The 26627-nt window shown below is 38.9% G+C and overlaps 1 protein-coding gene across 5 annotated transcripts; it reads left to right on the top strand.

The window, feature by feature from the left end:
• Positions 1-149: 149 nt before the first annotated feature.
• RBM46 (RNA binding motif protein 46) lies at positions 150-26087 on the top strand. 5 transcript variants are annotated; one of them, XR_009757894.1, is made up of 7 exons: positions 150-544; positions 3043-3203; positions 5896-6067; positions 6570-7037; positions 9790-10572; positions 13092-13232; positions 20542-20593. XR_009757894.1 is itself a non-coding variant. In XM_061584556.1 (7 exons), the coding sequence occupies exons 2-6, from the start codon at positions 3201-3203 to the stop codon at positions 20595-20597; spliced, it is 1482 nt and encodes a 493-aa protein (XP_061440540.1). In that variant the 5' UTR covers positions 151-544; positions 3043-3200; the 3' UTR covers positions 20598-20601; positions 23574-23659. The 5 variants fall into 5 exon arrangements, 4 of the variants coding, with proteins under 4 accessions (XP_061440540.1, XP_061440538.1, XP_061440537.1 ...); XM_061584556.1 differs by lacking the exon at positions 13092-13232 and adding an exon at positions 23574-23659 and having other exon boundaries at positions 151-544; positions 20542-20601; XM_061584554.1 differs by lacking the exons at positions 13092-13232; positions 20542-20593 and adding an exon at positions 23574-26087 and having other exon boundaries at positions 151-463.
• The last annotated feature ends 540 nt before the right edge of the window (positions 26088-26627 follow it).

Genomic DNA, 26627 nt, shown 5'->3' with positions numbered 1-26627 from the left:
ATATCAGAATCCTGTGTGCACTTCCTTGTGAGTAAGCCCCATTCAATTCAATAGAATTTACTCGTGAGTAAATATGTTATCTGTTCCTGTCTTTCCAGCCTACAAGGTGTATTGGCAGCTTCATTCCCACTGGCTACTTCTGTTATCTAGAGACGGTAATTAAGGCAGACTGCTGGCGCGTCCGTTAGGACAACCGTTTCCTTCTCCCACATTCTTTCCTCGTCCTTGCTTCGCCCCTTCCCCCCACAAGCTAACGAATCACTCCCCCCCCCCCGCTTTAAAACGGCGCGGAGGGGGAGGAAAGGCGGAGACAAGACAAAGAACCTTCCCACCGGTCCGCGTGGAGCGTCGACAGTTAAGGGCTCCAATTGGCTGCCAGCGGGCAGCGGTTTTGCACGAAACAGCCGGCGCAAACTCAGAAGGCTCCGTGCCAGAGCTGTGCGTGCCCCAAACTAGTGAGAAGGTGTGGCTGCGCCGGCGGTGCTTTAATTTTTCCTGTCGTTTTCTCTCCAGGCAAGGCGCCCTCTTCCCTCCACACCAGGCGGTAGGAAACTGCTCGGGCGACTCCTGAGATGATAATGTGATTTGTTTCAAATCATACTGTCCTGTAATTGTCATCAGTAGCGTTCAGTTTCTTTTCTCTGGGAGAGGGGGGTTAATTGCAAACGGATCTCCTTCCCCGACCCATCCCCCCGTCATATCAGAAGGAAAATGAACCGCGGCGGCGGCGGGAGTTTGAAGTCGGGTCACCGTCCCGCAATGGCGGCACAGAGGAGGGAAATGGAAAGAACTAGCCCGTAGCTCGAGGAGGGGGAGTTGAGAACACGAATTACTTAGGTCAAGAAGCCTCTTTCTCAGTTCATACGACCTGCTTAAAGCGTACCAAATTCGAACTGTTCCTAAAGCAGGCCCTAAAAACGGCGGAACAGGAGCCACCGCCGGAGCCCCGGGATTAACCGAGGTGAAGGTGGAAAGAGAAGCGTGGGAGGTTGACTGAGAGCCAGGCTGGGAGGAAAGGGAAATGGCGGATTACTCACACCTAACTGAAAAGTGCGGAGTAAGAAGTGGAGGGTCTGGGACAGCATCGAGGGGAGGGACTGGGCCTCCGGTTAGCCCTTCTGCCACCACAGCCCGTGTTTGGTGGTGAAGAAGCCACCGTGATCTGCATATTTTAAGATTCAGCCTAGTGAGACTTGCTACAGAGGGGAGGTAAAACACAGTTAAGAACATTATTTCATCCAGTGATGACAGGGTTGCCAGGAACCCCCTTCAGCCATCAAATGCCTGGGTAAACAGGACTGTTTTAAAATTCTTCCTGAAAATCAGTAGTGATGGAGACAGACACCTCACTGGGGAGGGCATTCCACAAATGGGGAGTTACCACTAAAAAGGCTCTTTTGTGGGTCAGCACCAACTGGGCAGAGCTCCATGACAGCAGTACCAACAAGGCCTCCTCTGCTGAGCTTAGGGTCCGAGATGTTTGAAACAAATAATTAAAAATAATTCAAAAATAAAAATATGGGACTAAATCTCAGAGCTGTGGTTCAAATTAGATCCTCCTCCTTCCCCCAGTCTATGTGTAATAGATAGGAATGGGATGTGGAGGTTCCCATGTTGCTCCTTGTAGTTCACTATACTCGCTTTGGTAAAATCTTCTGCCACCCTAGGATACTAAATTATGTGATTATTTTATCAAGCAAGCATGCTGTTTTTATTTATAAGCTTTGTATGCCATTAGGGTTGCTACCTGTTGCATTCAGAAATTCTGCCATCTCAAGCTGAGTTGTGCTTTGTGTTCGCAAAACCTTATTGCACCTTTGTAGTATTCTTATCATTAGGAGCTACATCACCTAGTGCCTGGTGTGGGAGGTAAAGCAACTTTCCCAGGTACTGTCTTTCTTTACCTGATAGGAGAGGGATGAAACAGTGGCCCTCCAGGCAGGGCCGATTAATCTTAGGAGGGCCCCTATCCCCACGCTTCACCTACCTTTCCGTTATTTTTTGCAGCGCACAGGTTTGCCATCAATCAAGTTGGCGGCCAAGGTTTTCCTAAGGAGCTGAAGCCTCTGCAGCCATCTTTGTTGATGGCAGCAACGCGTGTGTGATCAGCCAAGATGGCGGCAGAGACTTCAGTCCCTTAAGGAAACCTCGGCTGCCATCTTTATTGATGGCAAATTTGCACACCACAAAAAACAACGGAAAGGTAGGTAAAGCGGGGGGATGGTGGATCGCGGAAGGAGAACGGAGGGTCCCCTGTAGCTCCAGGGGCCCTCAGGCCAGTGTCCCACGGGCCCCCAAGAGCTCCGGGCCCCTAGGCTTCAGCCTACTAAGCCTAATGGATAGTCCGGCCCTGCCTCCAGGTGATGTTAGACACCAATTTATCAGCCCCAGCAAGCATAGCCAATGGTCAGGAATGATGAGAGTTGTAATCTAGCAACATCAAGAGGTCACAGGAGTGTTGAACACATGTGCACATATAGATTTACATAGATTTGGGTGGTTTTGATCTACATATTCTAAGATTAAAAACTTTACGGGCCATGATAGATAAAGCAAAAGCAACATTCATTTATTCATGCACCTGCACTATTTATACTATGTCTATAATTTTAGCATCAAAAGGAGCGTGTGGGTGAGGGGAACTGAACCCTCACTGTGATCTGTTGCCTGAGCACTTTCTTCCAGCAAAACTCACTTCTTGAATCTGGGGGGAAAAGTGTTATTGGGCTGGCAAGATGTAGGGACATAAGGTGGCATGAGGGTTAATACAGCTCACCTCATCTGCATATTTTTTTTAATGTAAAAACTAGATCCCACCTCAGTTTTATTTGAGAACATAGCAGATGTGGATTAAAAACGTAGCAGACTGCTGCCATCATGTCTAGTTTGATCATAAGAAACCTGTACACACTGAACTTTGAAAAGAAAATCATAAGTTTAACCAGTTTTCTGTGATCTGTAGTCTTGAGCTGAATATAAATGTAATGAATAAATTGCAGCATCCAGTATTTAATTGAAATCTTTTCATATTCTTACACTTAGGAATTACCAGTATCTTCACTTTGTCAGATTTGTTGGACTGAATGACTTGGGCACAGAAGAATTCCATTTGTGCTCCCTCTGTAGTGAGACATTTATTTGAAAACTCTTTGATTTGTATTTGAATGTAATCTAATAAGTTGGAGGAAACAGAGTCCTGCATGGTAAGTTGTTATGATTTCTGCTAAACTATGGTGGGCAATTCATAATTATTTCTTTTCCATGGTATTTGGAGTCTTTTTCAGTTTTTGAATTCTGCAATATACTTCTGGAAACACTGGTGTCATAGTAGCTTTGAAATATTATTTCCCCATGAAATATTTCAAACATTTTTTGATAATTGAGATGAAGAATTGAACTCTAACTGTCCCTTAGTTTGAAATGTATATTACACATGAAGTCTATCCTATTGCCTATCTTTCACTAAGGAAATAGCCCTAAGTCCTGCCTGGGAGTAGTAGACCTCAACAGAGCGGTAGAGCTGCCACTGCCACTTCTGAAGCTCTACCACTTGCACTGGTGTGGGGACGTGGTTTTGTCCCATGGTCTTGGTGCAGAAGAGAAGTCCAGATTGCACCCATTACATGCAGTGTGATCAGCTTAAGCTTCAGCAGATCCTTGGCTGGCTCACGTCCTGTGCCAGTAATGCTGCCTCCTTTTGGATTTCTGGTTGGGATACTACCAGCATTAGCTTACGTCCATGCTTTTGGTGGTGCAGCAGGGACCTGTGTGGCAGTAGAGGCCCACCACTGGCAAAGTCTGGTAGAGGGACACTTCCACTGCATCCAAAACTTGTGCAGGCAGCAGATTGTGAGTTTGGGTTGCTCTATAAATCTTGTATAAAAAGGAGGCTTCAGACACACTAGACTTTTAGTAAACGAACATAGGAAAGCTATATTTATAGAAAAGTCTCAAGCTGGTTGTGAGTTACATAAATGCCATATTAGATGCAAGACTAAAATTGGCTGTGATAAAATTACTGTAACAATTTTCAGTACCATATTTGTTCCTTAAAATCTTACAGCAATGTAAGGGAAGCGCATACTACTAATTGTCATGATTTACAATATTTACAAGTACTTCAGTAAAAACAATTTCCACGTAAACCTTTGAATTTGTTTGAATATTACATTTTAAACATTAAGTGTATTTTACACCTTTTTTAATTAATATAAATAAAACACGCTAGATTGAATCCTAATTGATTTAGGATATCAAAAAAATTCCAGTAAACGCACATCACTATCAAAGCCTATGTTAGCCTTATGTGTGATGCATGAAGATTGAATATAGTACACTGATTCAGGAACAACTGTATACTCAAATTTGCCAAGAACATAGAACATAAAGTATAGTATCGATCTATAGGTTCTCAAAAATTTTAGTCATATTTCCAATCATTTATTGGAATAGGGGCACATATATTGGAATATTATTTATTGAATTTGTATTCTACCATTCAACATGAAGGTTCCCTGGGTGGTACTTAATATATTAAATTATGTAGATCCATACAAATAAATGAATAAACCCAGCAATATAAAACAAATTGTATATATATTTAACCAAAATCATAGCTAGTCCAGCAGTAATCCTGTTCTCAGCCAGATCCATATGCCTGAGAAAATACATGCCTGATGCCTAAAAAGCAAATAATACTTAGAACAACCAAATATCTGTGGGGAGGGAATTTCATATTTGGGGTATCATGGGTGAGAAGGCCCTGCTCAGCACAATTGCCCCATGAACAGTGGATATCAATGGAACTGCGAGTGGAGCCTCTCCCATAGATCTTAAGACTAAGCTAAGAGAAGTCAGTAGGCTAGTTCACATATAATGGTAAACTGGTTTAGCGCTACATAGACAAACCTCAACAGGATCAAGTGACAAGTCATATGTAGTGCTCTCCTCCCATGTGGCCAGATGGAGGTCTTCTGCTGAGTTTACTTTCCATTTCAAATAATCTCTGTTTAGTGTTATGTGTGAAGTGGGAATCCCGGCTTAAAACAAAGTGATTAGTTGCTAAACAAGCCAGCTTCATACTATGGGATATAAAGCTGGCTAGTTTAACTAAGCTGAGATTCTTTGAAATGGAAGTAAACTCAGAAGAAGTCCTCTAGGGTACATGAGAGAGGAAGAGGAGTGTTTGAGTCCAGCATTTTGTTTGGGCTAAGGTTTGTTGGTGTAGCACTAAACAATGGTTTAATATTACATGACAACCAGCCATTTGTTTTACTGGAAAATGTAATAATTTCCATTTAGAACAGAAATAGATTTTTAATCTAATAGTTATTAACACCCAGAAACTTTTAACAATGTTTCAGTGCTGTTTCATTATTCTGGCTTCTTCCCATTGCTGATAACAGCCACCAGATGAGAGAGGGTCATATTTGAAATATACAGAATTACTGAGTCCATTTAGCAGTTTATCATATAAAAGCTTGCACTTCATTGCACATGTACATTTCTGTAAAGTGATTTTTAATGTGCATTATTAAAGTAAAGCAAACCCATTTACATAATTTTAATCTTGTTTCACTTTGCTAGTTTTTATTGTATTGCCAGTTTTTATTGTATTTGAGCAATCTTAATTCTTTTGGGGTCCAATAATAGATTCTCTAATAAAATCATACAGTATGTACTGAGATGTATATGAAAAACAAACTAATAAGCTTGATCCTAAAAGCTGGTATAATATAAATATACACAGGTATTATAGATTTTCTTTGAAATATATCAGGTTATATATATGTATAAATATATGATTTTTAATAATAAGGTTTTTCAGTAATAAGAACTTATATAAAATAAAAGATTGTGCTTTTTGTTTAAGTAACACTATAAATATTTTGTCAGTTTTCTGAAGACGCTACAGCAATGAATGAAGAACACACAGATGGAACGAATGGGTGCAGTAAAGTTAGAACTGGTACTCAGAATGAGGCTGCCTTATTGGCTCTTATGGAAAAGACTGGCTACAACATGGTTCAAGAAAATGGACAACGAAAATTTGGTGGACCTCCACCAGGTAAGAAAGTAAGCCTGCTTATTATGAGAATGTTACGTTTAATGGGGTTGGGGTTACAGATTTTGAAAACATATAATACATGTAATGTAAGTAAATCTAGCATTGACTGAGAACTCTGTAGTTATTCAAGAGGCTAGATTCCCCCCCCTCCTAATGTTATAGAAATCTTTATACCTTTTTTTTTTTTACATCTTGACCTATCCCCAGTTGAGATGAAGTGCTGGATCTAAGTTGATTTATTCCCATTAGACTAAGACTGAGATCCTAACCATTCATATTTTGAAATAAGTTCCATTGAAATCACTGGCAGGGGGTGTGGTGGGGGATAGAGCTGTTAGATTCTTTATAAACCTCATTGGCAAAACTGGAATCTTTTACCCTGTCTACGTAATGTATAGGAAATGACAAATTAACATGTTAAGACATACATGTGCTAGAGGTCTTATTGGCAAAGTATCTTGTCACAACATTTGTAATAATGTGCTGAACAATTTTTTTAAAGGTTGGGAAGGTCCACCACCACCCCGAGGCTGTGAAGTTTTTGTGGGAAAAATTCCCCGTGATATGTATGAAGATGAATTAGTTCCTGTTTTTGAAAGAGCTGGGAAGATCTATGAATTTAGACTGATGATGGAATTTAGTGGTGAGAATCGTGGATATGCATTTGTAATGTATACAACCAAAGAAGAAGCTCAGCTTGCCATTAGGATCCTTAATAATTATGAGATTCGTCCTGGAAAATTTATTGGTGTTTGTGTAAGTTTGGATAACTGCAGACTATTTATTGGAGCTATCCCAAAAGAAAAGAAGAAAGAAGAGATCTTCGATGAAATGAAGAAAGTCACAGAAGGTGTAGTAGATGTTATTGTGTACCCAAGTGCAACTGACAAGACAAAGAATCGTGGTTTTGCCTTCGTAGAATATGAATCCCACAGAGCTGCTGCAATGGCACGAAGAAAATTAATTCCTGGTAAAGCTTTGTTTTTCATATAAAGTGTAATCACATTCTTGCTGAGCACTTCACTCCTAGATTTGGGCTTCATTAAGAGGCAAACTTGATGAGATGGTGGCAGATGCTTATGCCTCAATCATGTTGAAAGCAGTGGTGGATCTGATCAAGAACAAATGGGCACATAGGTGAGGAGTGCTAAATCATCTGCTAGCTACAGCTGTCCTTGAGCCTATCTGTACTTTTCTTTCACCTTTTGCTCTTAAAATTGGACCACCATTTTTTACCTGATAGAATCAGATCTGGGTTTAGCTATACTCACCTGCTGCCATCACAACTAGTTCAGCTCTATCATACTCAAGTGAGAAAAGAAGAAATGACTGTGAGCCTTCTTAAATAAAGTGGATTTGTGGTTTTTCTTGTGTTTCTTTTTTTTTTTTTTTACAATAATTTTTATTCAAATTTTCATAAAACATAGAAAACAAAATCATAAAACATTCAAAGACAAAAAACAAAACAAAACAAAAATGATTAAACAAAAAAAAATAAAATGTTGACTTCCCATTTGTCACATATCAAATCAGTTATAGGTCTACAATATATAACAATCCTGTCTCTTAAATCATATTATAAAATCACTTTCCTCCAGTAGTTATCTTAATTAATCATCAAATCTCATAAACATTACTTTATTCTTTCCACAAAAAGTCAAAGAGAGGTTTCAATTCTTTAAGAAATATATCTATCAATTTTTCTCCAAATAAACATGTCAATTAATCCATCTCGTTAATAATTATAATAATCTTATTGTCATAACCATAGTCCAAATAAACATTTCGATTAATCCATCTCATCAGAATCTGTTAGGTCCAATAATTTCAATAGCCATTATTCCATTATCCCTATTAGTTCCATCTTCAATAGTCCTGTTAAGTCCAGTAATTTCAGTGTCCAATCTTCCATTATCAGTATTCCATAATAATCTTGCTGTTGTAGCCATAGTCATATAATAAGAGTCTGATGGGAATTTCCTCTATCCCAAATATTTTCTTGCCATCCATTCTGAATAAGTTGCTGAAATACTGTTGTAAAGTCATATCTGTGTTCTTCTTTTTTACAAAATGCACTGGCTCATCTCTTAAGAGTTTTTCCATTGTCACATGGCTGCAGTTAATTCCATAGATTTTCTCTATATCAAGCTCCATCACATCATTCCAGTCCAGAAGATTATCCAAGCCATTGATAACTTTATCTCTAATATCTTCATTAATTTCTTCAGAGATAACGTTAAATTCCAAACAGTAGATTTTATTTCTAAAATCCATAAACTCCAGATCTTTTTCCAATTCCACATTTGTTCCAATCTCCAGGGCTTGTATCTTCCCTTTATTTTTTCTTTTCTCATCTCTGATCTCATTCTCCTCTCTCACAGGATCCCCTATTTCTTTACACTCCTGCGTCATTTTGCTCAGTTCAATTTTCAGCTCCTTACTACCCTGTCGCAGGGTTTGTTTCGTTATCTCAATCTCATCCATTATTTTCTGAAACATAATTACTTCCAGATTCTCAGCCACTTTCTTGATTGCCATTTTTAAAACCACGAAAACAAAGCAAAACAAAAATAAAGAAGAACCACTTCTTATTTCAGCAACAATTGGGTTAATATTCCAGGCTTGATGACATCACAGTATAAACAGAGCAGCCTGCCTTATCTCTCTATGTTCAAGAATGCAAAACAAATTTAGTTCCCAGCATCAAAACAGTTAGTGGCGTCGTGAAGAAGCAGATTCGTCAAAATAAAATAGACCAAAAAGAGAATAGTCCCAGACAATATAATATTCCTCGGAATAGAAATCAGGAATAGAAATCCCTCTTCTGTTTATTATCTTTAGAATGCACTTCCAGGACAGCTTTTTGCGACAGAAACAGAGATAAGCTGTTAATTTCGTGAATAACAGAGAAGAGCTATATCTCACCCAGAAGTTGTCCAAAGCCGATCAATCTGACAAATCTCCTTTTGCTGCAACAATTTAAACCAAGTAAAAAAAATAATAGAAAGAAGGGTGCTTGCCTGCTAGTCCGTTCTCTCTTTGAAGAAAAGATAAACGTATCGCTTAAGCAGATAGAGCTTGTTAGGAAGTCCGTCCGGCATTGTTGGCTGGACCTTATCTCATAAATTAATGAAATCCAGTCCTCCCAACAAAAACAGGCTTTGAGGTTGATCTCTACGTTTCTCCCTGCCCGGGAGAAATTTCATCAGTCAAAAAAAAAAAATGTTCTGACTGATTTATATCTGAATAAGCTTCTTTTGAGGCGGGAGCCCGTCCCAAAAGCAGGCACAAGCGAAGTCACCCTTCCCGGAAGTCGGTTTTTCTTGTGTTTCTCAGGGTTGGGTTTTTTCCCTTCTGATGAAGCAAAGTAGTCAATCAACCCCTACCCTCCATCCTATGTTGCTTAGGACAGCTCCCAACCTTTTGGAAAGGCTTTTTTGTGGGGTGCAGGGTGGAGGAAGAAGGAGATGATTCACCTTAAGATGCAAACCATTCTTATTCTGGCAGGCATTTAACTTGACTGGAGATTGGTTATTTCTGACTATCCTCTATGAATATTTAAAATTGTATCTGCCATACTATTGAGTTCTAAAATTGTTTGTTTTCTTTATTGTTTTAAATGTTTCTTTTGTTTGTATTTTAGAACAGACACTAATGAAAAATATTTCTATAAATAAATATGGAAAAAAATTAAAAGGTCACATTTCCTTTTTCTTTTATAGGAACATTCCAGTTATGGGGCCATACCATTCAGGTAGATTGGGCAGACCCAGAAAAAGAAGTTGATGAAGAAACCATGCAGAGAGTCAAAGTATTATATGTGAGAAACTTGATGATCTCGACTACAGAAGAAACAATTAAGGCTGAATTTAACAAATTTAAGCCAGGAGCTGTTGAGCGTGTAAAGAAACTTCGAGATTATGCTTTTGTTCATTTTTTCAACCGAGATGATGCAGTTGCTGCTATGTCAGTTATGAATGGGAAATGTATTGATGGAGCTAGCATTGAGGTAACACTGGCCAAGCCAGTCAACAAAGAGAGCACTTGGAGACAACATCTTAATGGTCAAATTAGTCCCAATTCTGAAAATCTTCTCGTCTTTGCAAATAAAGAAGATGGTCATCAAAAATCACTAGCAAAGCCAGCAAATCTCCCAATTCGCCTTAATGGACAGCACAGTCCAAGTCCTCCTGAAATTGAAAGGTGTACTTATCCATTTTTCCCAGGAACAAAGCTTACTCCAATTAGCATGTACTCATTAAAATCTAGTCATTTCAGTTCTGCAGCAATGCAGTTAGATTATTATTGCAACAAAAATAACTGGGCCCCTCCAGAGTACTACTTGTATTCAACTACAAGTCAAGATGGAAAGGTACTACTAGTGTACAAGATTGTTATTCCTACTGTTGCAAATGGATCCCAGAGTTATTTTATGCCAGACAAACTCTGCACAACCGTAGAAGATGCAAAAGAATTAGCAGCACAATTTGCACTGCTTCACTTGGGTAAGTTCTTAACACTGTTTTTATTAACGTTACTCTGATTTTTGGATTTCATCGTTTTAGCATAATTTGTCTACAGCAAATAAGATTTCAGTAATGCCCCTGGTGCTTAGTAAGCAAGCTCTATAGAAAAGTCTGTGTTTTACACTCCAGATATACTTTTCAGTCTTTTATTTTCACTATGCAATACGAGTTCATACTTTTTGTCTCAGGATGCACCTATCAGGTATTCAGTTCTATCTTTTTAAATGTCAAGCCACAGCATGCTAGAGAACAAGACTACATTTAATCTTCAGTGTAAATCTGATTTTAATAACTATCTTATTTCTAGGTTGCTTTAAAAAGATTGCTTTTGCCCATGCCCATCCTGGGATCTTTGCCTTTAAGATTGAGGCTGCTAGTTTTATTGAAAAGGCAGTGGCAGTTAATTTGCATTTAAGTAGTACTTTTCCCTATGAAGGAGAACTTTTGACTTCTTGAAAAGAGATGTGATGGAAAAAATGTTTGCAGAAAAAAAATGCTACAGTAAACTTGTTTGGGGATTGATTTATGTAAATGTTTTAACTTTTCTGAGGGCTTTAGTAGGAGTACACGTACACTTGAGAGAAGTGTTTGAAGAACAAAACTTCGAATAACCATTTTAAAATAATTTTATTTTGATTCTTATTTTATTTATTTATTTAGAACAGTTTATATCTTGCCTTTCTACTTTGTCCAAGACTGTATACAATATTAAATCGATAAACATATTAAAAATAACATTCTCTTTTTGAGCAATAGCATAAAAGCACTCTAAAATAGTGGCACAGTTAATTTATGTATAAACAGACATGGTTATTGTTTTCAGTGTAACTCAGCTCATTTGACTAAATGCTCGCCCATATTAAAAGGTCTTTCTTTAGTTAGATTTCATGGCTTCAAAGCTATGTCGATTACATAGTTGAAAAAGTCTTTGAGACTGTGTCCCTGGAAGAGACATATTTTTCAATAGAATAGGTTGAGAAGAACCTCTATGCTAGGATGGGGAACCTCAGGCCTGGGAGCCTAATGCAGCTCTCCAAGCCTCTGCCTGGTCCTTGGGACTCTCCCTGACCACACCTCTCTTCACAAGCCACATCCCTTACTAGCCCTACTTTGCACCCTCCTTGAGTGTTTTTTGCCTGGCAGGAATATGCCTTTGAATTCTGATAATGTATCTTGTTTGCCTGGATGGAGGATAGAGAGGTGTGTGAGAGCATGTGTGAGAACTAGCTACTGTACAAAGATAAAATTTACATTTGTTGCTCCACCCACTTTTGCCTTTTGTCCTGCCAACCAGTCATAGGTGGCTCCCGAAGGATTGCTCAGAAGGTAATGCAGCCCTCAGACTGAAAAAGGTTGCCCACCCCTGCTGTACACAATGAGGCGTAAAGTAGCCTTTGCAGCAGAGCTAGTCCAAATGGGGTTGTGCGCCTGGAGGCCTGTTAAGATACGTTTAATGTTTTCTCCCGAATGGAACCCTAGGACAAACTTAGAGGAAGTGTCACAGAAAACTGACGGGGCGGGGAAACTTTTTCTGCCTAACCTCTTCACCTTGCCCCAGTTCCTTCCCCCACTCCCCATCTTTTTACAAGCAAATAGTCATGGTTGGCAAAAGCTGTTCACTGTCCTTTTGACAAGGATCAATTAATAGTTGACAAGTCCTTGGAGGCTATAAAAGGAAGATTCAGTGAAAACCTAGGGTAGACTTGTGGTTTTGCTGGGTTCAGTGTGCCTGTACCTCTGTTTTCTGAACACTGGGACACATAGTGCTGGGCAGACTCCGCTCCCTTTTACTCCAAAACTTTGGAAGTTGCAGCTCGAGCATGTTTTACCTTGAAGTTAGCTTCACACAGACTTCAGAACTGATAGGTCATTAATTCCTGTTGCCATTCCAGGTATGTCTAATGAAAACGCTTTGCTTTAGGCTTAGGCAGACATAGTGATTGGCCCAACATGTTGCTGTGGGCAGCGCTAATCATCAGTGGGGAAGAAAGATGTGTAGCGGTGGGCAAATATGTTTGGAAACCGCAGCCAAACAAAATAGTCTCGCTGCCTTTGAAACAACTAGTGTGCACATAGCCTTACTCAGGAAAAGGTAAAGTCACATGTGCATGATGAACTGCTGCTCAGTAACATGATTAACATTCAAATTGAAATATGGGGTGGGGGAGTTCTAAGACAGCAATGTCGACAGTCAGGACACACCACACTTCTTTGACACGGTCTGAATAATGGAAGTCATATCAGTGCCTCCCATCCTGTGCTGGGTTTTGGAGACAGGACCCCACAAGGAAATTAACCTTTCACATACATTGGCATATGGACTGCTTTAGAATAGGTGATGGGCATTAGCAAACTGATGCTGACCATGTTACGTTGACCAAACGTCTAAAAATTCTAGGCCAGTATAGGCCATTTTTGTTACCAGAAGGTGACTTTCTGAATCTCCTCTTCCCCAATATGGGTTTATATCCTGTTTCTGTCTCACACTGGTATTCCAGGTTTATCAGAAGCAGTTTCATCTTCTGCTTCTCTGTTCTGTGGTGCACCCCCTTGTCATAGAAATGTTACTGTGATGTACAGCCTTTGAAATCTCAGTGTGCTATCTCAAATGGACCAGTTGCCAATTTCCAATTCTTTCAGTAAGTATCTTCGGTTTTTCTTTACCTGTTTCTTAGGTTCTTATTTCTGCTCTTAATTATATCTTTTCTAAAAAGCCTGTTTGTTTTGTGTTATTCTTTGGTCCAATCTTGCACAGCAGCGGTCTCCTGATGGACTGGCCAAGTGTGATTTTTACATAGCTAAAGAAAACAGTATTGCATTTTTGGGCTAGTGAGACTTGATAGTTCAGTTTCTGCTGTCCTCTCTTAACCAGCAGAGTTTTAGGAAAGCATTAGCAGTGCTCAGACCACACATTCTGATGGATATTTTCTACTCTTGTTTTACAAAAATTACTATAATATAATCTCCATAAATCTAATTGTGATTATAGGTCCATTCTCTCCACTGTGTTGTTCAGGGCCTACTGTCTCAAGTTGCACTTTAAAAAGCTAATATTTAAGTATTTTCAGTACAGTATCTATAATAAACATCCTACCATCTTTTCTAATATTATTGAAAGCTTGCAGATTGGTTTCTTTAAAGTGTCCTATCTCACATGTCATATTTTGTTGCTGTGCAGAAACCATTATTCTAGCTGAAGCTCTCAAGCGGACGTGAGTATAGCAAGACTAATGACATAATAATACTTCATGTCTGTATAGCACTTTGAAGGGTTCAAAGTACTTCACATGCATTATCTAGTTGTTATCTTACAACTTTGTAAGGCAAGTCATTATTATACTCCATTTTGCAGATAGGGGGACTGAGTCTGAGAGAGTGGCTTGTTTAACGCTGCCTAGTGAATTCATGGCTGAGATGAGATTTGAGCTAATTTGTAGCTCTGTTTTAGTCACTATGCACTACCACCTTTCATACTCACATATAAGACATTTACATGAAGCTTCAGTGGGATCTCCATAGGGATGGGTAAATCTGACAATTTCATATTCTCTAAGTTTATCATTTTTCTAGTCTTAAGTTCAAGCCTTCACATTTCCACATCACTTTGCAATTTTTTTAAAATATGAAAATTTATCAGGATTTTAGAGTGAACTTTTCCTAATATATACATACATTTTTGCTGAGCAGTTTTTGCTAACACATCACAAAATGTTATTTTCACTAATAATAAGCATTTTTAGGTGTGCTTTACCCTAGTATATGCATTTTTTACACATGGCTGGAAAACTATTGCAAAATTGGAAGGTCACTGTCTTTTGGTCCTCATATTGTTTTGGAAAGTGCAAATTAGGTGGATTCACCTTTAAATTTATTTATTTATTTATTAAATTTGTTACCTTCATCCAGTCCAGAATAGCTTCCAGACATTAATTTAAAAGTTCAGTAGTCTTCCTTGGACTATCAGATGGAAAAGTGAGATTGCCGAGTGCCATGTGTGATTGGTGGTACTTCAGCCCAAACCTCCAGATGACTTCTTCCAGCAGTATTATGTAGATGTTAAACAGTATAGGGGACAAGATGGAACTATGAGCCTCTCCGCAGACCATCTGAACCTGATCCTCCAGGAAGGACCAGAACCACCATAACATCATGCTTCCAAGTCCTACCCTAGACAGGCTGGTGGTATTGAAAACCACAGAGAACTAATAGATTTGAACTCCCCCTCCCATCCATTCCTCGATGTAAATCATCTACCAGGGCAACCGAAGCTGTCTCCATGCTAAAGCCTAACTGGAAAGGATTCAAATAATCAGCATCATCTAGCACTGCTTGGAGTTCTCCAGCTACAACCCATTCTATCACTGTTCCCAAGAATGGCAGATTCAAGACTGGGTGGTAACTTTCCAGGGTCAAGGGATCTAAACCAGGCTGCTTCAGTAGCTTCCTTAGCATTGCCTCCTTCAGAACAGGTGGAATCACTCCATCCCTAAAGGAAGCATTAATAACCTTTGAGATCCATATGTTCAGCTCCATTTTGGCAGCTAACTAGCCAGGAAAGGCAAGGATCCAGAACATGGGTTGTAGCACTCAGTTATCCAAGCAGGTTGTCCACATCTTCAGATTGTATAAACTGAAAATACCCATAATAGCACAACCAGATATTGCATCAGTCTCAACCATCTCTGACTCTGTCCCAAGTATTACATCCAAATAGGTACAGATGCTCGTAACTTTATCTGCAAAATACATAGGGAATTCATCATGATGGGCCTTTGACGGTTACAGAGCCTTTCCCTCCAGGTTTAAATCTAGGAGGGCCCTCACCACATGAAAAAAACTCCTCTGTATAGCATCGAATGGATGTCACGGAAGTGGAAAGGCAAGATTTCCTTGCTACCAGCAGCAGAGAGTGAGAACACACTTGGGGTTTCACCTCTGTTCAGTCAGATTTGTCACAAATCTTCAGCTATTAGTACTCTAGATGTCTGCCTTGTTGTTTTATAGCCCTCAGGCCCACAAAATACCAAGGAGCTGAAATTGCCTGATGGCTGGGCCAAGGTCATTTGGAGATGATCATTTTAATAACCTGGGTCATCTCATTTCAAGCAGGGGCCAGGGCCTCATCAGAACCACTGGCTAAACTTGCAGGAAAATCCCCCAGCATCTGTTAGCTTTAGGAGGTGGACCATCAAACTCAGTCAGCCACCTCTACAGAGGTTACAAGCAGCCTGATAACCTGCCCCGGGGTTCTCAAAACCATATCCGAGACTACCTCCAAGAGCTCAGGCAGGAAGTTGGTACGTTAACAGAGTCTCTATCCTCTCTCAGGACCCTAACCCCAGGTACAGACTCTTGATTTAGGGTTAGATCCTAACTAAACTTCCATGTGTACGAGCAATCTGAGAGGAGGCCTCTGCTGGATCATTCTAGTTCTCCCACAAACAGAAGGAGGTCTTCCATTCCTGGAGAACTAGTTAGGATCCAAGCCATAAACTTCCTTTGGGCAGTAATCCTGAGGGATGTTGCATATGTGTTGATCTACTTCCAAGTAGGAAAATGGAAATGGACTGCATTCAAGTCAATCCTGACTTACGGCGACCCTATGAATAGGGTTTTCATGGTAAGCAGTATTCAGAGGGGGTTTACCATAGGCTGCAGCTTCCCTGTAAAGAGATCCAGCTGCTTAAGCTGATCCTCTGTTAGAGAAAGGAACCATCCTGCCACTTCACACTACAGGATGAAAAACAAACAAATCCTGATGTAGCCACAGGTTGAGAGTTTTTTTTTTTTAAAAAAAAACAAGTTTTAACTTGCTATTCTTTCAGTTTTTACAGAAGTACTAATTATGTTGCTTGCTGAAAAGAATCTAAGATTAGAAACACAATTTATAATGTTATCAGAAGCTGAGAAGGGAGTTATCATAAAGTATGGGTGGATGTGGAAAACAACCTTAAATTATATATATTAAAATGAGAGAAGGTCCTAGGTAATACTGCCTCAACAGAATTGTGAATATTTATAGGGGGAAGAAGTAGTAAACAGTCACCCTGTGCTAATAGATCTGACAATCAATACAAAGTAACAACTTAAATCTGTCTCTTTGAAAACAGAACCAGATGTTGATGTTTGATACATGAAAGGTATTAAGTTTCTAACATTTTTAAAACTTGTGAAATTAGGAAAAACATACAGACACAATTCTTCCAGGTTTTGTGAGAAATTAGCCTGCTCCAAACTTTCAGTGTTTTACTTTCCATGTGCACACACACACACGGAAAAATTCCTGCAGATGCCCGTATATCAGAGAGAGGGAGAAATATACTGTGGTCTCTGTGGAGGGAGGAATGGAAATGGACTGCCTTCAAGTCCATTCCGACTTATGGCAACCCTATGAATAGGGTTTTCATGGTAAGCGGTATTCAGAGGGGGTTTACCATTGCCTTCCTCTGAGGCTGAGAGGCAGTGACTGGCCCAAGGTCACCCAGTGAGCTTCATGGCTGTGTGGGGATTTGAATGCTAGTCTCCCAGGTCGTAATCCAGCACCTTAACCACTACGCCACACTGTCTCTCTGTGGAGGCAGGAAGGGCATATGTATCCTTGTGAGTGAGAGAGATTTGTGTGTGTGGTGAGTATGTGTGCATGTGAAAGGGTGAGTGTGTTGTGTCCATCATGTATATTTTTCCTGGAATTGGGGAATGCGCCCTATTTTTATGAGATAGCAACTCTGTGTGTGTGTGTGTGTGTGTGTGAGAGAGAGAGAGAGAGAGTGATAACAATCAGGACCAGCAGGACATAGCTATACAGCAGTGACTATAATCTTTTCAAATGCGTTATGCCATGCCTCCATGGCAACCATTTTGTGGCGGTGCCCATAGCACTTACATAAAGTTCAAAATGTGCCCTCTGGACCAAAAAGGTTGGTGTTTTAAAGTCTTTTAATTATAATTCCTTTCCCAGTTCAATTCATTACCACTATTCCCTATCTATGCATTTTGTACTTTTCTGTATCGCCATGTTTCCTCTAACAAATGTGGAAGCAGATGTTCCTGCACTTGCTATCTTGATTGTTGACCTATACTGGCCTATGACTAGACTTTGATGCAGTCTTACAGGTACACTTTTAGCAGATCATACTGCCATTTCCTTCACCCTACTCAGGGCCGGTTCTAAAGGGCGGACAGGTGGGGCACTGGCCCGAGGGCCCCCTCCACTCCCCTTTTGTGATCCGCGGCAGCAGCTGCGGATTGCAGGGCAGGAGCTTCCGCCTTCTCGGCATTCCCTCACCCCACCTACCTGTCTTTTAGCATTGCCCTTAATGAAGATGGTGGCCGAGGTTTCCCTAAGGTGCTGAAGCCCCTGCTGCCATCTTGGTTGATGGCAGAGATGTGCACGCGTAGCACGCATGCATGCCATCAACCAAGATGGCAGCAAAGACTTCATCCCCTTAGAGCAGCCTTTCCCAACCGGTGTGCCTCCAGATGTTGTTGGACCACAACTCCCATCAGCTTCAGCTATTGGCATTGCTGGTTGAGGCTGATGGGAGTTGTGGTCCAACAACATCTGGAGACACACTGGTTGGGAAAGGCTGCCTTAGAGAAACCGTGTCTGCCATCTTGGTTACTGGCAATGCTAAAAGACAGGTGACAGGTAGGTGGAGGGTCTGCGTGCATGTATGTGCACGCACACACACACACCAGGGCCTGGGGAAAGCTACTGTTAAGTGACAGTGAGAGTTGGAGCAAATCCTTAGCTTATTTTCAAGTGTGTGTATTTCAAGTGTCTGTATCAAATTAAGGTATTGCTGTGCACATCTGTAGTAGACACTTTTTGGAAGGGGGAGGAAGGGGAGGGAATCTTTTGGTCTCTTTGGAGCAGAAATAATGGTAGCAGGGAAAAGGTAGATGGGTGAAATTTGAAACTAGAAAGACTGAAAGAGCTGAAAGGGGAACAATGAAAGAAATCTACGTTAGTAAAACTGAGGAGACTTTACCATCACTTCTGTACAGGACAGAGGGGTTAAAATGTGAAAAGGCCATTTCCATATCTATAACTCTGGAAAAAATTGTGGGTGAAAGACTGAAATGAGATTCAGATAGAACATACTTGTTCACTGGTGACTAAAAATAAAGGAAGGCTGAAGTGTGATTAGAAATCCATCTTCCTGAAAAAATCCTAGTACAAGCACATTTAAAGTTGCATTTGCTTTTTATAAATGCACATCATAGCAAGAAGAGGCTTAAAAGTGCTTTAAGTGGCACATGTGAAACCTTTATCACGCCCCAAAGGACAAATAGAGGTGGTGGTTATTATTATTGTTGATTAAATTTATATCCCACCCTTCCTCCCAAAGCAGCCCAGGGTGGTTATCTCATAAGAACCTAAGTCACCTTACTGAATCATACCAGGGTCCAGTTAGTTCATTATTTTGGTCTAATAGTAATCAGTCAGACGTTTCTGGGCATCTCACTTGTTTGTTCCTAGCATCTGCTCTGTTTGTGTTTATTTAAAACCCCTTTTAAGCTTCTGGCTGTTGTCTTCCCTTGCAGCAATTAATTTTGTAAAGTTAATTATGAACTGTAAAGTCACACTTTGGTTTTTTGCCTGTGCTAATTTCAGTCTGACAAACTGGGCAACTGCTATAATGTATTATAACATTGGGTTCCTCTGATGCTGTTTTCTGATCAGTTGCTTTTTGCCTTTTGTGCCTTAACTGCCAGCTTCAGAAATTAGGGATCTGAAGTAAATCCCCTCCTCACAAAGTTATCCTTCATATATTTCATCTGCACACATGAAGATTGCCTTGCATAATTTTGAGGAATAGGTAGCAGTCACTGTATTTCTGCTTATACTAAAATATACTTCATATACTGGTCTGCTCTGGCAGTTACAACATTGCACATACTTACATGCCATATTTTTTTTCTTGGAACTTTTAGGTGGTACTTAAATTGCTAAAATCATATAGGCCATGTGAATACTAAATTCTGTGAAAATAATGTGAGGATATTGAAAAGCATCCTATTGCAACAATCAGAGCGTATTAAAAAACAGTATATTTTTTATTCTTCTTCACATAACACTGCTAAATTCTGTAGTGTATTTTCGCAATATACCTATATCATTGCATTTAATTTCTTACATCTTTCTTCCATATAGTTTACCTTTTTTTGCACATTTTTCATTCCACATTTGTGTCCTGGCTTCTGAACTAGCTTGTAAAAGATCTGGGCAAATGATACAGTCCTTAATTTAAATGCTCTTGAAAACAGTAACTAATTTCAGTGTTTGATCATTGTATTTTGGTTAAAGTGTTGACTGCTTAATGATAACTTTATTTTGTTTTGTGTATCTCTGCTGTGAGACTTCAGTGTATCAAGGAAACCTCTAGATTCAGAATTGTATGCCTCTTTGCACAAAGAACTAAAAATTGATTATGACCTAGAAAAAGAGAAAACTGGCCTTTGTTAAAATTTATATTGTGTAACAGAAGATTAAATTATTTATATTTAATAGCTATTTTTTTATTCTGTTCTCCAGTGATTGTAATTAGAGGTGAAGTGTTCAGTACTTCTGGTAATGGCAAATCTCATTCCTTGAGATCAGCACTGCAGTAGCACAGCATTCTTGTGTTCAAAGCTTTAATATTTGTGCAGGTGTATTTTGCAATGCTAGTATAGCATAGCATTGTGGTGGTTGCTGGTGAAGTTGTAAGTACCCTTTTTCCTAATGTGTGTCATAGCACAGGAAGGTTGGGGACTGTCAGTCATAATTTGTGCATGCAAGAGAAATACCTTCTCAAGTGGGTAAAGAACTAAGCAGTTGCTTATACGTAAGAAACTGAAAATACATAGTATGGAATGCTTCAGTTAAGTATCAGAATTCCATACACTTTTGTAAGGGTTAACATCACCTTGAAGATTGTTACATTCTGTCTCCACTGCTTGCAGAAAGGGTACATAACCTCCCCAGTCTGGACCTGTGTAGGAAAATTTGGAGAAACTAAATCGGTAAGTAACTTGATAGAAGCAAAAGTGGGTCAAATTCATGCCTGGTTAACCTCTTGGATTTTCCTCTGGAATGAAATTGCCATTTGCAGAGAAGTTACTTGTGCTCAGATTATGCCACTTTTATTTTAAATGTAGGCATAACGTCAGTATTACATCACCAGATAGTAAAAGCCCCAAATGCACCTCCATAGTAAGGAGCGATATGAATATACATTTAACTGTTTGCAAAAATAATGTGTGAAATGATGTAAAGAATTATGCTACATATTTTTCCTTTCAGAGTATTATTTTAAATGGGCACAAGGAATTCCTATAAAACAAAAAATATGCATGCTTTTAGATCAGCTTCCCTTGCTCTGAGATTTACAATCTCTTTAAATTGCATATAATTAGTACTCACAAAAGTACTAATGCTGTTTTCTTCTGTTCCCCTACTTTACCCACTTATATTAAAAAGATGCCTTGTGCTGTTGTTATTTTTATTGTCACTCTTTTTGCTTCTTTTTTTAGTCTCACCCAGCAAATGCTGTTTTTACCCTTCCACTGAATCCACTCCCTTTTTGTTTTCCATTTTTATGTAGATTGTGGCAGAAGCCTATACATGTTATTCAGGTTTAGTACCTAGTGCATTATTAGTGCTTCTGTAAATAAGAGATGATGATGATATAATGCCTGTGTTCTGGTTTACTGAGCTATAAAATATGTTGAAAAATTAAGCCTAAGGAATTAAGCTGGTTTAAATCTGTATATTCTAGTTTAACTGGGAAATGTATAGAGCTGAAAGTTAGATTGCTTCTGATTCCCCCTCCCAAAAAAACCTGCCTAATTCTAGATGTGTTAGTCTACTGTAACAAAACCAAGATTTTTAAGACACCTGAAAAGACTTAACAATTTTATTGTGATGTACAAGTTTTAAGAACTAGATATCCTAATGTTGCCTGCAGTTTATCTTCTGATAATTTCCCTTATGCTGGCTATTGTTACAAGATGTCTTATCCCTTCACAGTTTATAGTTGTAAAACTGTTAGTATAGCATTTACATTGTCCTAATGATACAGCTATGTACTTGTTTTTATTTTGCACCAATATGTAACAATGCCAGGTCATTTGTTTATTAATTAAAGTATTTATAAGCCATACTTTTTATAGAATTACATCGGCAACTTACAATGTATAGAGGCACAATAAATTTAAAAACCAACAAGAACATAAATAAATACTGCATTGACTGGAAAAAATAATGTTAAAAGGCCTGTCTACAAAGTTCAATTTTCAAGAAATGCCTGAAAGAAAGGAGGGATGGTTCCTGCCAAACCTCTATTGGAAGGGAGTTCCACAGGGCAGGCCTGTCACAGTAAAGTCTCGGTCGTTGGTGGAGGCGAACCAAACCTCAGGGGCATGGGGAACCACCAAAAGTGCCCCATCAGAAGATCTCACATTTACATCTAGAATGTAATATGTTGGCTAAAACCAAGAGTACTTTCATCCTGTTCCTTTTATGAATTTTGGAAAAGAATGTTTATTTATGATGTATCATATTGGGAGGTATGGATGTCCATGGGGAAATTATGAATTTATATTGGTCAATCATAAAAAATAAATTCCACTTTTTACTAAACATGAATTAATTTTAAGATGCATATATTAGGGAAATTATATATGAATGCTTTTACGCTGTTCTACTTTATTTTGCTTGTTTTAGTTCTGAAAGATTATGTTAACATATTTGCACAGTAGCAATAATACTCAGGTTATAAAGATACATAGGATTATACAAAGGCGCATGGTCTTTAAATATTGGCTAACTAATATGATAGAAAATACTGCCACTTTCTTTTTCTCTGAAACTGATTTATCTCTAACTTGTACATTGAGTCTTAAAGGCAAAGATTTAAACCTTACTTCTTGCAAACCAATTATTTAAAAAGCTTCAGCATGGCAGCAAGATAAATCTGTTTCTACAAAACTAAAGATGCAACTGAAATGTGTAAATGAAAAGAAGACTGTTAATGAGGGGCTAATTAAACATGGAAGTGTGAATAAAGCACTGCTGGCTTTCTTACTGGGGAAATACGGTTTTGAAAAGAGGCAATTTGGAGTAGAGCTTAACTCTTCCTTTGCCTGCTGCATCTCCATTCCAAATGCATCCTTGATCCCTGCTTAGTTCTGGATATGTGTTTATCCTCCAGATTGTAAATTTCAAAATGCTTCAGGAGGAAAAGTTGGTGATAATTGGGAGTGGAGAAGAGAAAGGCAAAGAAAGGGCCGAGTCCCACCTTTTCCACTCCATATCTCTCCACTTCCCGCAACCAACTTTTTAATGTTTTAAAAAAGTCTGGCAGAGTTTCTTAACATGTATTTGCATATAACATTTAATTAGACCGCAAGTGCCCAATATCTGTAGTTACTAAAAGCAAATAATTTCTATGGCATCTCTTAATATAGCAATATTTGCAGTTCAGTCTTTTCCATCTTCATTTCTCTTGAACTTTTTGAGGCTTGAAATGTATAGGTGATTAGATGGACAAAGGCTGAAAACTCCAGACTCTCCATTTAGCTGACATGAAAATTTTCTTTCCCTTTGGGTGGCACCATAAAGTCTTCAGTTTCTACCCATTGGGGACATCCAGGAAAGTAGCCAGATTTCTATCTGACAGCTTATTTGTGAAGGGATCAGAAGGAAGCTCCACAAGTATGGCTCTGTTATATGCAGTGTCTTAGAGGGGGGATTAAAGAGCCTTGACTCAAAGTAGCCCATGTGTATAGGTGGCCTGAAATGCTGTTGTTGGGCAGCAAGAGTTTGGAATGAGTAGTGAGTAGGCAGGACTCTTTCATGCAGTGGAGATAACCAGTTAGCTAGTCTCCATTTGAAGAGGGCAGAGTAGTGACCATTGCTGTATTAATTTTTCTTTTGAAATTAAATGTTCTCTGTTTACACATTCAACTTCTCTCTTTTTTTTTTTTTTTTACAGACTACAGTTTCCGTCGAAGTTCAGTAAATAACATTTCTCCTGTTAGTGCTACTCTGTCTTCTGGAACAACCAGCATGCTACCATATACATCAAGACCATACTCTTATCCAAGCTACCCTTTGTCACCAACAATTCCACTTGCTAATAGCAACCATGTTGGACAGCGTCTGTATATCTCCAATCAGGCCTCATTCTTTTGAGGAAAAGAAAAAGCTGGATGAAAGAATACATTTTATTTTATGTTAAGATTATAGTGTAGTTTTAGTTTAATCGGGTCCACACAATTGGTTTTGGTGAGTTAAATATATACATTTTACGGATTGCTTGTAAATTTACTGAATTTTTGTGAAGATGTATTTTCCAAACGTATTTTCGCTTGGCAAGAATGGGATTCTTTCTAAAATGGGGCAAAGTATTTTATGACTTCTTGTCTAATTGTAGACAAGTGAACTCATTTAACATTTTTATAAAGTGATTACTTTGCTGAATGGTAGCAATAAAATATTTTAAGTGCAGGCAAATGTGGGTTGTAATCTTGTTACCAAGGATCACACTTTTTTTGAGATGAGAAATATTTATTTAAAAAGCAAAGTATTATGTAGGAAGGAAATGATGCAAATGAGAGATTTTTTTAATTAAAAAAACAAACTTCAGTCAACTCCAAATGAATAACTCCAAATTTAACTTCACATGAATAACTTACATCCTAATGTGGTCCTTATTTATTTTAGTTGCATAATAAATATTTGTTTTATTAACAGAACAAATTATTTTGTGTTAATTTATCCAGTGTTTACATTGTTGAGCATTATTTGTTAAAGGTACTGTTCTGTTTGCATGATGTCATGTTTTTAATGTTTATATCATGTGTTTAATTCCATACTTGAATGCAGACATTTTAACATTAAATTCTTGCTGTATAAAATGCTAGTGAAATTTGTCTTTAATACTTAAAAGTAGGTGTTGGTGAATTTCGGGTGAAAGAGTTATTCCAGTGACTTCTCCCCCTGTGTCACTGAACCAGTGAAATAATTAACTGATTAAAATGTGCATATTGCAAAGCCACAGGATAAAACTGTGCAACTAAGGTCCATTCTATAACCTACTGGAGTAGTTTCTCTGTGGTCTATTCAGTTGCATGCTGTATCACTAATGTATAGAGAAATGTGAATGGCTTTGTTCTTTCATCTTCCACCTTTGTGCGGTTCCAAATGCAGGCACAAGAAGGGTTAAGCACCCCCTCTCTCCCTCTGCTTCAAATTGCTGCTGCTTCTGAAGCTGCTGTTTTTAAAAATAGCATCTGCTGGTAATGTTTCATGAGGCCCTAAATATAAATAGCTATCCAAACATATGTTGAGGAATACAAATAATAGTTGCTTCTCAGTGGAGATGACATACTTTGGCCTGAAGGTGGCAGCATTGTGCTGCATAAATGGTTTCTAGAGATTTTATATTTCTGTGGTTAGTTGACTAGTTGACCAATGGAGCTTTGAAACTGGATCTCAAACCCTGCTTTGAAGCTTGCAACATAGCGTTGGACAGCTGGAACATTTGCTGCTAGGAAAGGAAGCAGTTCATCACATTCTGAATGTGCTAATGAATTGTCAGTTACAGCATGAGAGAAGGTAGGTTGGTTGTGTTATAGCAGCTTTTTGTCTGCTCCCTGGCAACATGGAGAGCATTAGTTGGCTATAGCTCTATGTATCCTCCAGACCTTTCCCATCTTAATTCTTGGGGGGGGGGAGATTCTAGGTAAATCTGCCCGAAAGCCTAACAAGGACTTTTGCTACCTGGTAGATCTTTTATTATTCATTTGCATAAAATTTTCAGAGCATGAGCATAATCCAGGCCATCATGCCCCTCTCCCAGTTGGAAATGACCTTAACTTAAGAACTTATAGTAAGTTTTGATTATTTCGCCTACTAAAATCAGTGGAACTTGAAAATGATTGGTTTTGGTTGGATAATGCTCCATATTTCCAACTTGAGTTGTTTTCATGCCTCCCCACCCAGTTGGCAATGATCTTAAATACTTTCAGTAAGTTTTGATTATTTTGCCTACGAAAATCAGTGGAACTTGAATTTTGTTGAATAATGCTCTATATTTTCAAGTTGCGTTGTTTTATTCAATAACTTGAATGTGATATTTATGAACATAATTTTAAAATAGCATTCCGTTCTCACTAGAAGTAATCTGATATATCCAAATCAAATCCCATTTAAATTTCACCTAAATGTTAAGATTTAGCTTAAATTTGCAACTTTACAGGATGTGGAATCAAGATCTGTATAGTCTGCCATTCTGTTCCCTTTTCTTTGAAACCTACCTTGGTTGTACCAGCTTTTCTCTAATCTTGATAAGCCTATAAAGAAACAGACAAATCAGTATTAAATAGCAAATGTTAGAACATGATTACTACATCTCCAAATGTCTCTTTTTTAAAAAAAAGATTATTTTATGTAACTTCATGGCTAGAGAGCAGGAGTATATCTGTATTATGCATGTGTTCAAACCCCTGGCTACTAAATTAAAGTATCGTTTCTTTTGTAAAATACATAATCATGTTTAACATTTAATCACAATAATTTTAATCAATGGCTGGGTGTATTTTATGTCTATCTGTATCAAAGGAAACAGTGTAAGGGAATGGAAGAAAAAAGCTGTACAAACACTGTTAATACATAATGCCAACTGTAGACATATTGCATTACAAGTTGAAAACAGAAATGCCACTTCATTTCAGCTCCAACACCTTTGAAAACTGGTGGTAAGAATAGAAATAGCGATCACCTTTTATGCCCCCAAAACAGCAGTGCTCCATGAACAGGGCTGGTTCTAAAGGGCAGCCAGGTGGGGCACTGGCCTGAGGGGCCCTGGGGCTACAGGGGCCCCTCTGCTCCCCTTCCGCGATTCACAGCAGGATTGCTGCCGCGGATTGCATGGCGAGAGCTTCGGGGCTCTGCCATTCCCTTGCTTAACCTACCTTGTTTTGCGGTTGCACACACAGCGCCTGCCCTTAACAAAGATGTTGGCTGAGGTTTCCCTAAGGGGCTG

Source organism: Rhineura floridana, chromosome 9 (genome assembly GCF_030035675.1).
Source record: "Rhineura floridana isolate rRhiFlo1 chromosome 9, rRhiFlo1.hap2, whole genome shotgun sequence".
In the NCBI taxonomy this organism is placed as follows: Eukaryota; Metazoa; Chordata; class Lepidosauria; order Squamata; family Rhineuridae; genus Rhineura; species Rhineura floridana.
The sequence above is the reverse complement of the archived record's forward strand: the minus strand, read 5'-3'. Positions and strand labels throughout refer to the sequence as shown.

Excerpts from the sequence above, each read along its gene's own strand:
- RBM46 (XM_061584554.1), top strand. Across the intron at positions 6,068-6,569 it reads ATTTGGTGGACCTCCACCAG|GTTGGGAAGGTCCACCACCA; the intron begins GTAAGAAAGTAA and ends ATTTTTTTAAAG. Across the intron at positions 7,038-9,789 it reads ACGAAGAAAATTAATTCCTG|GAACATTCCAGTTATGGGGC; the intron begins GTAAAGCTTTGT and ends TTTCTTTTATAG.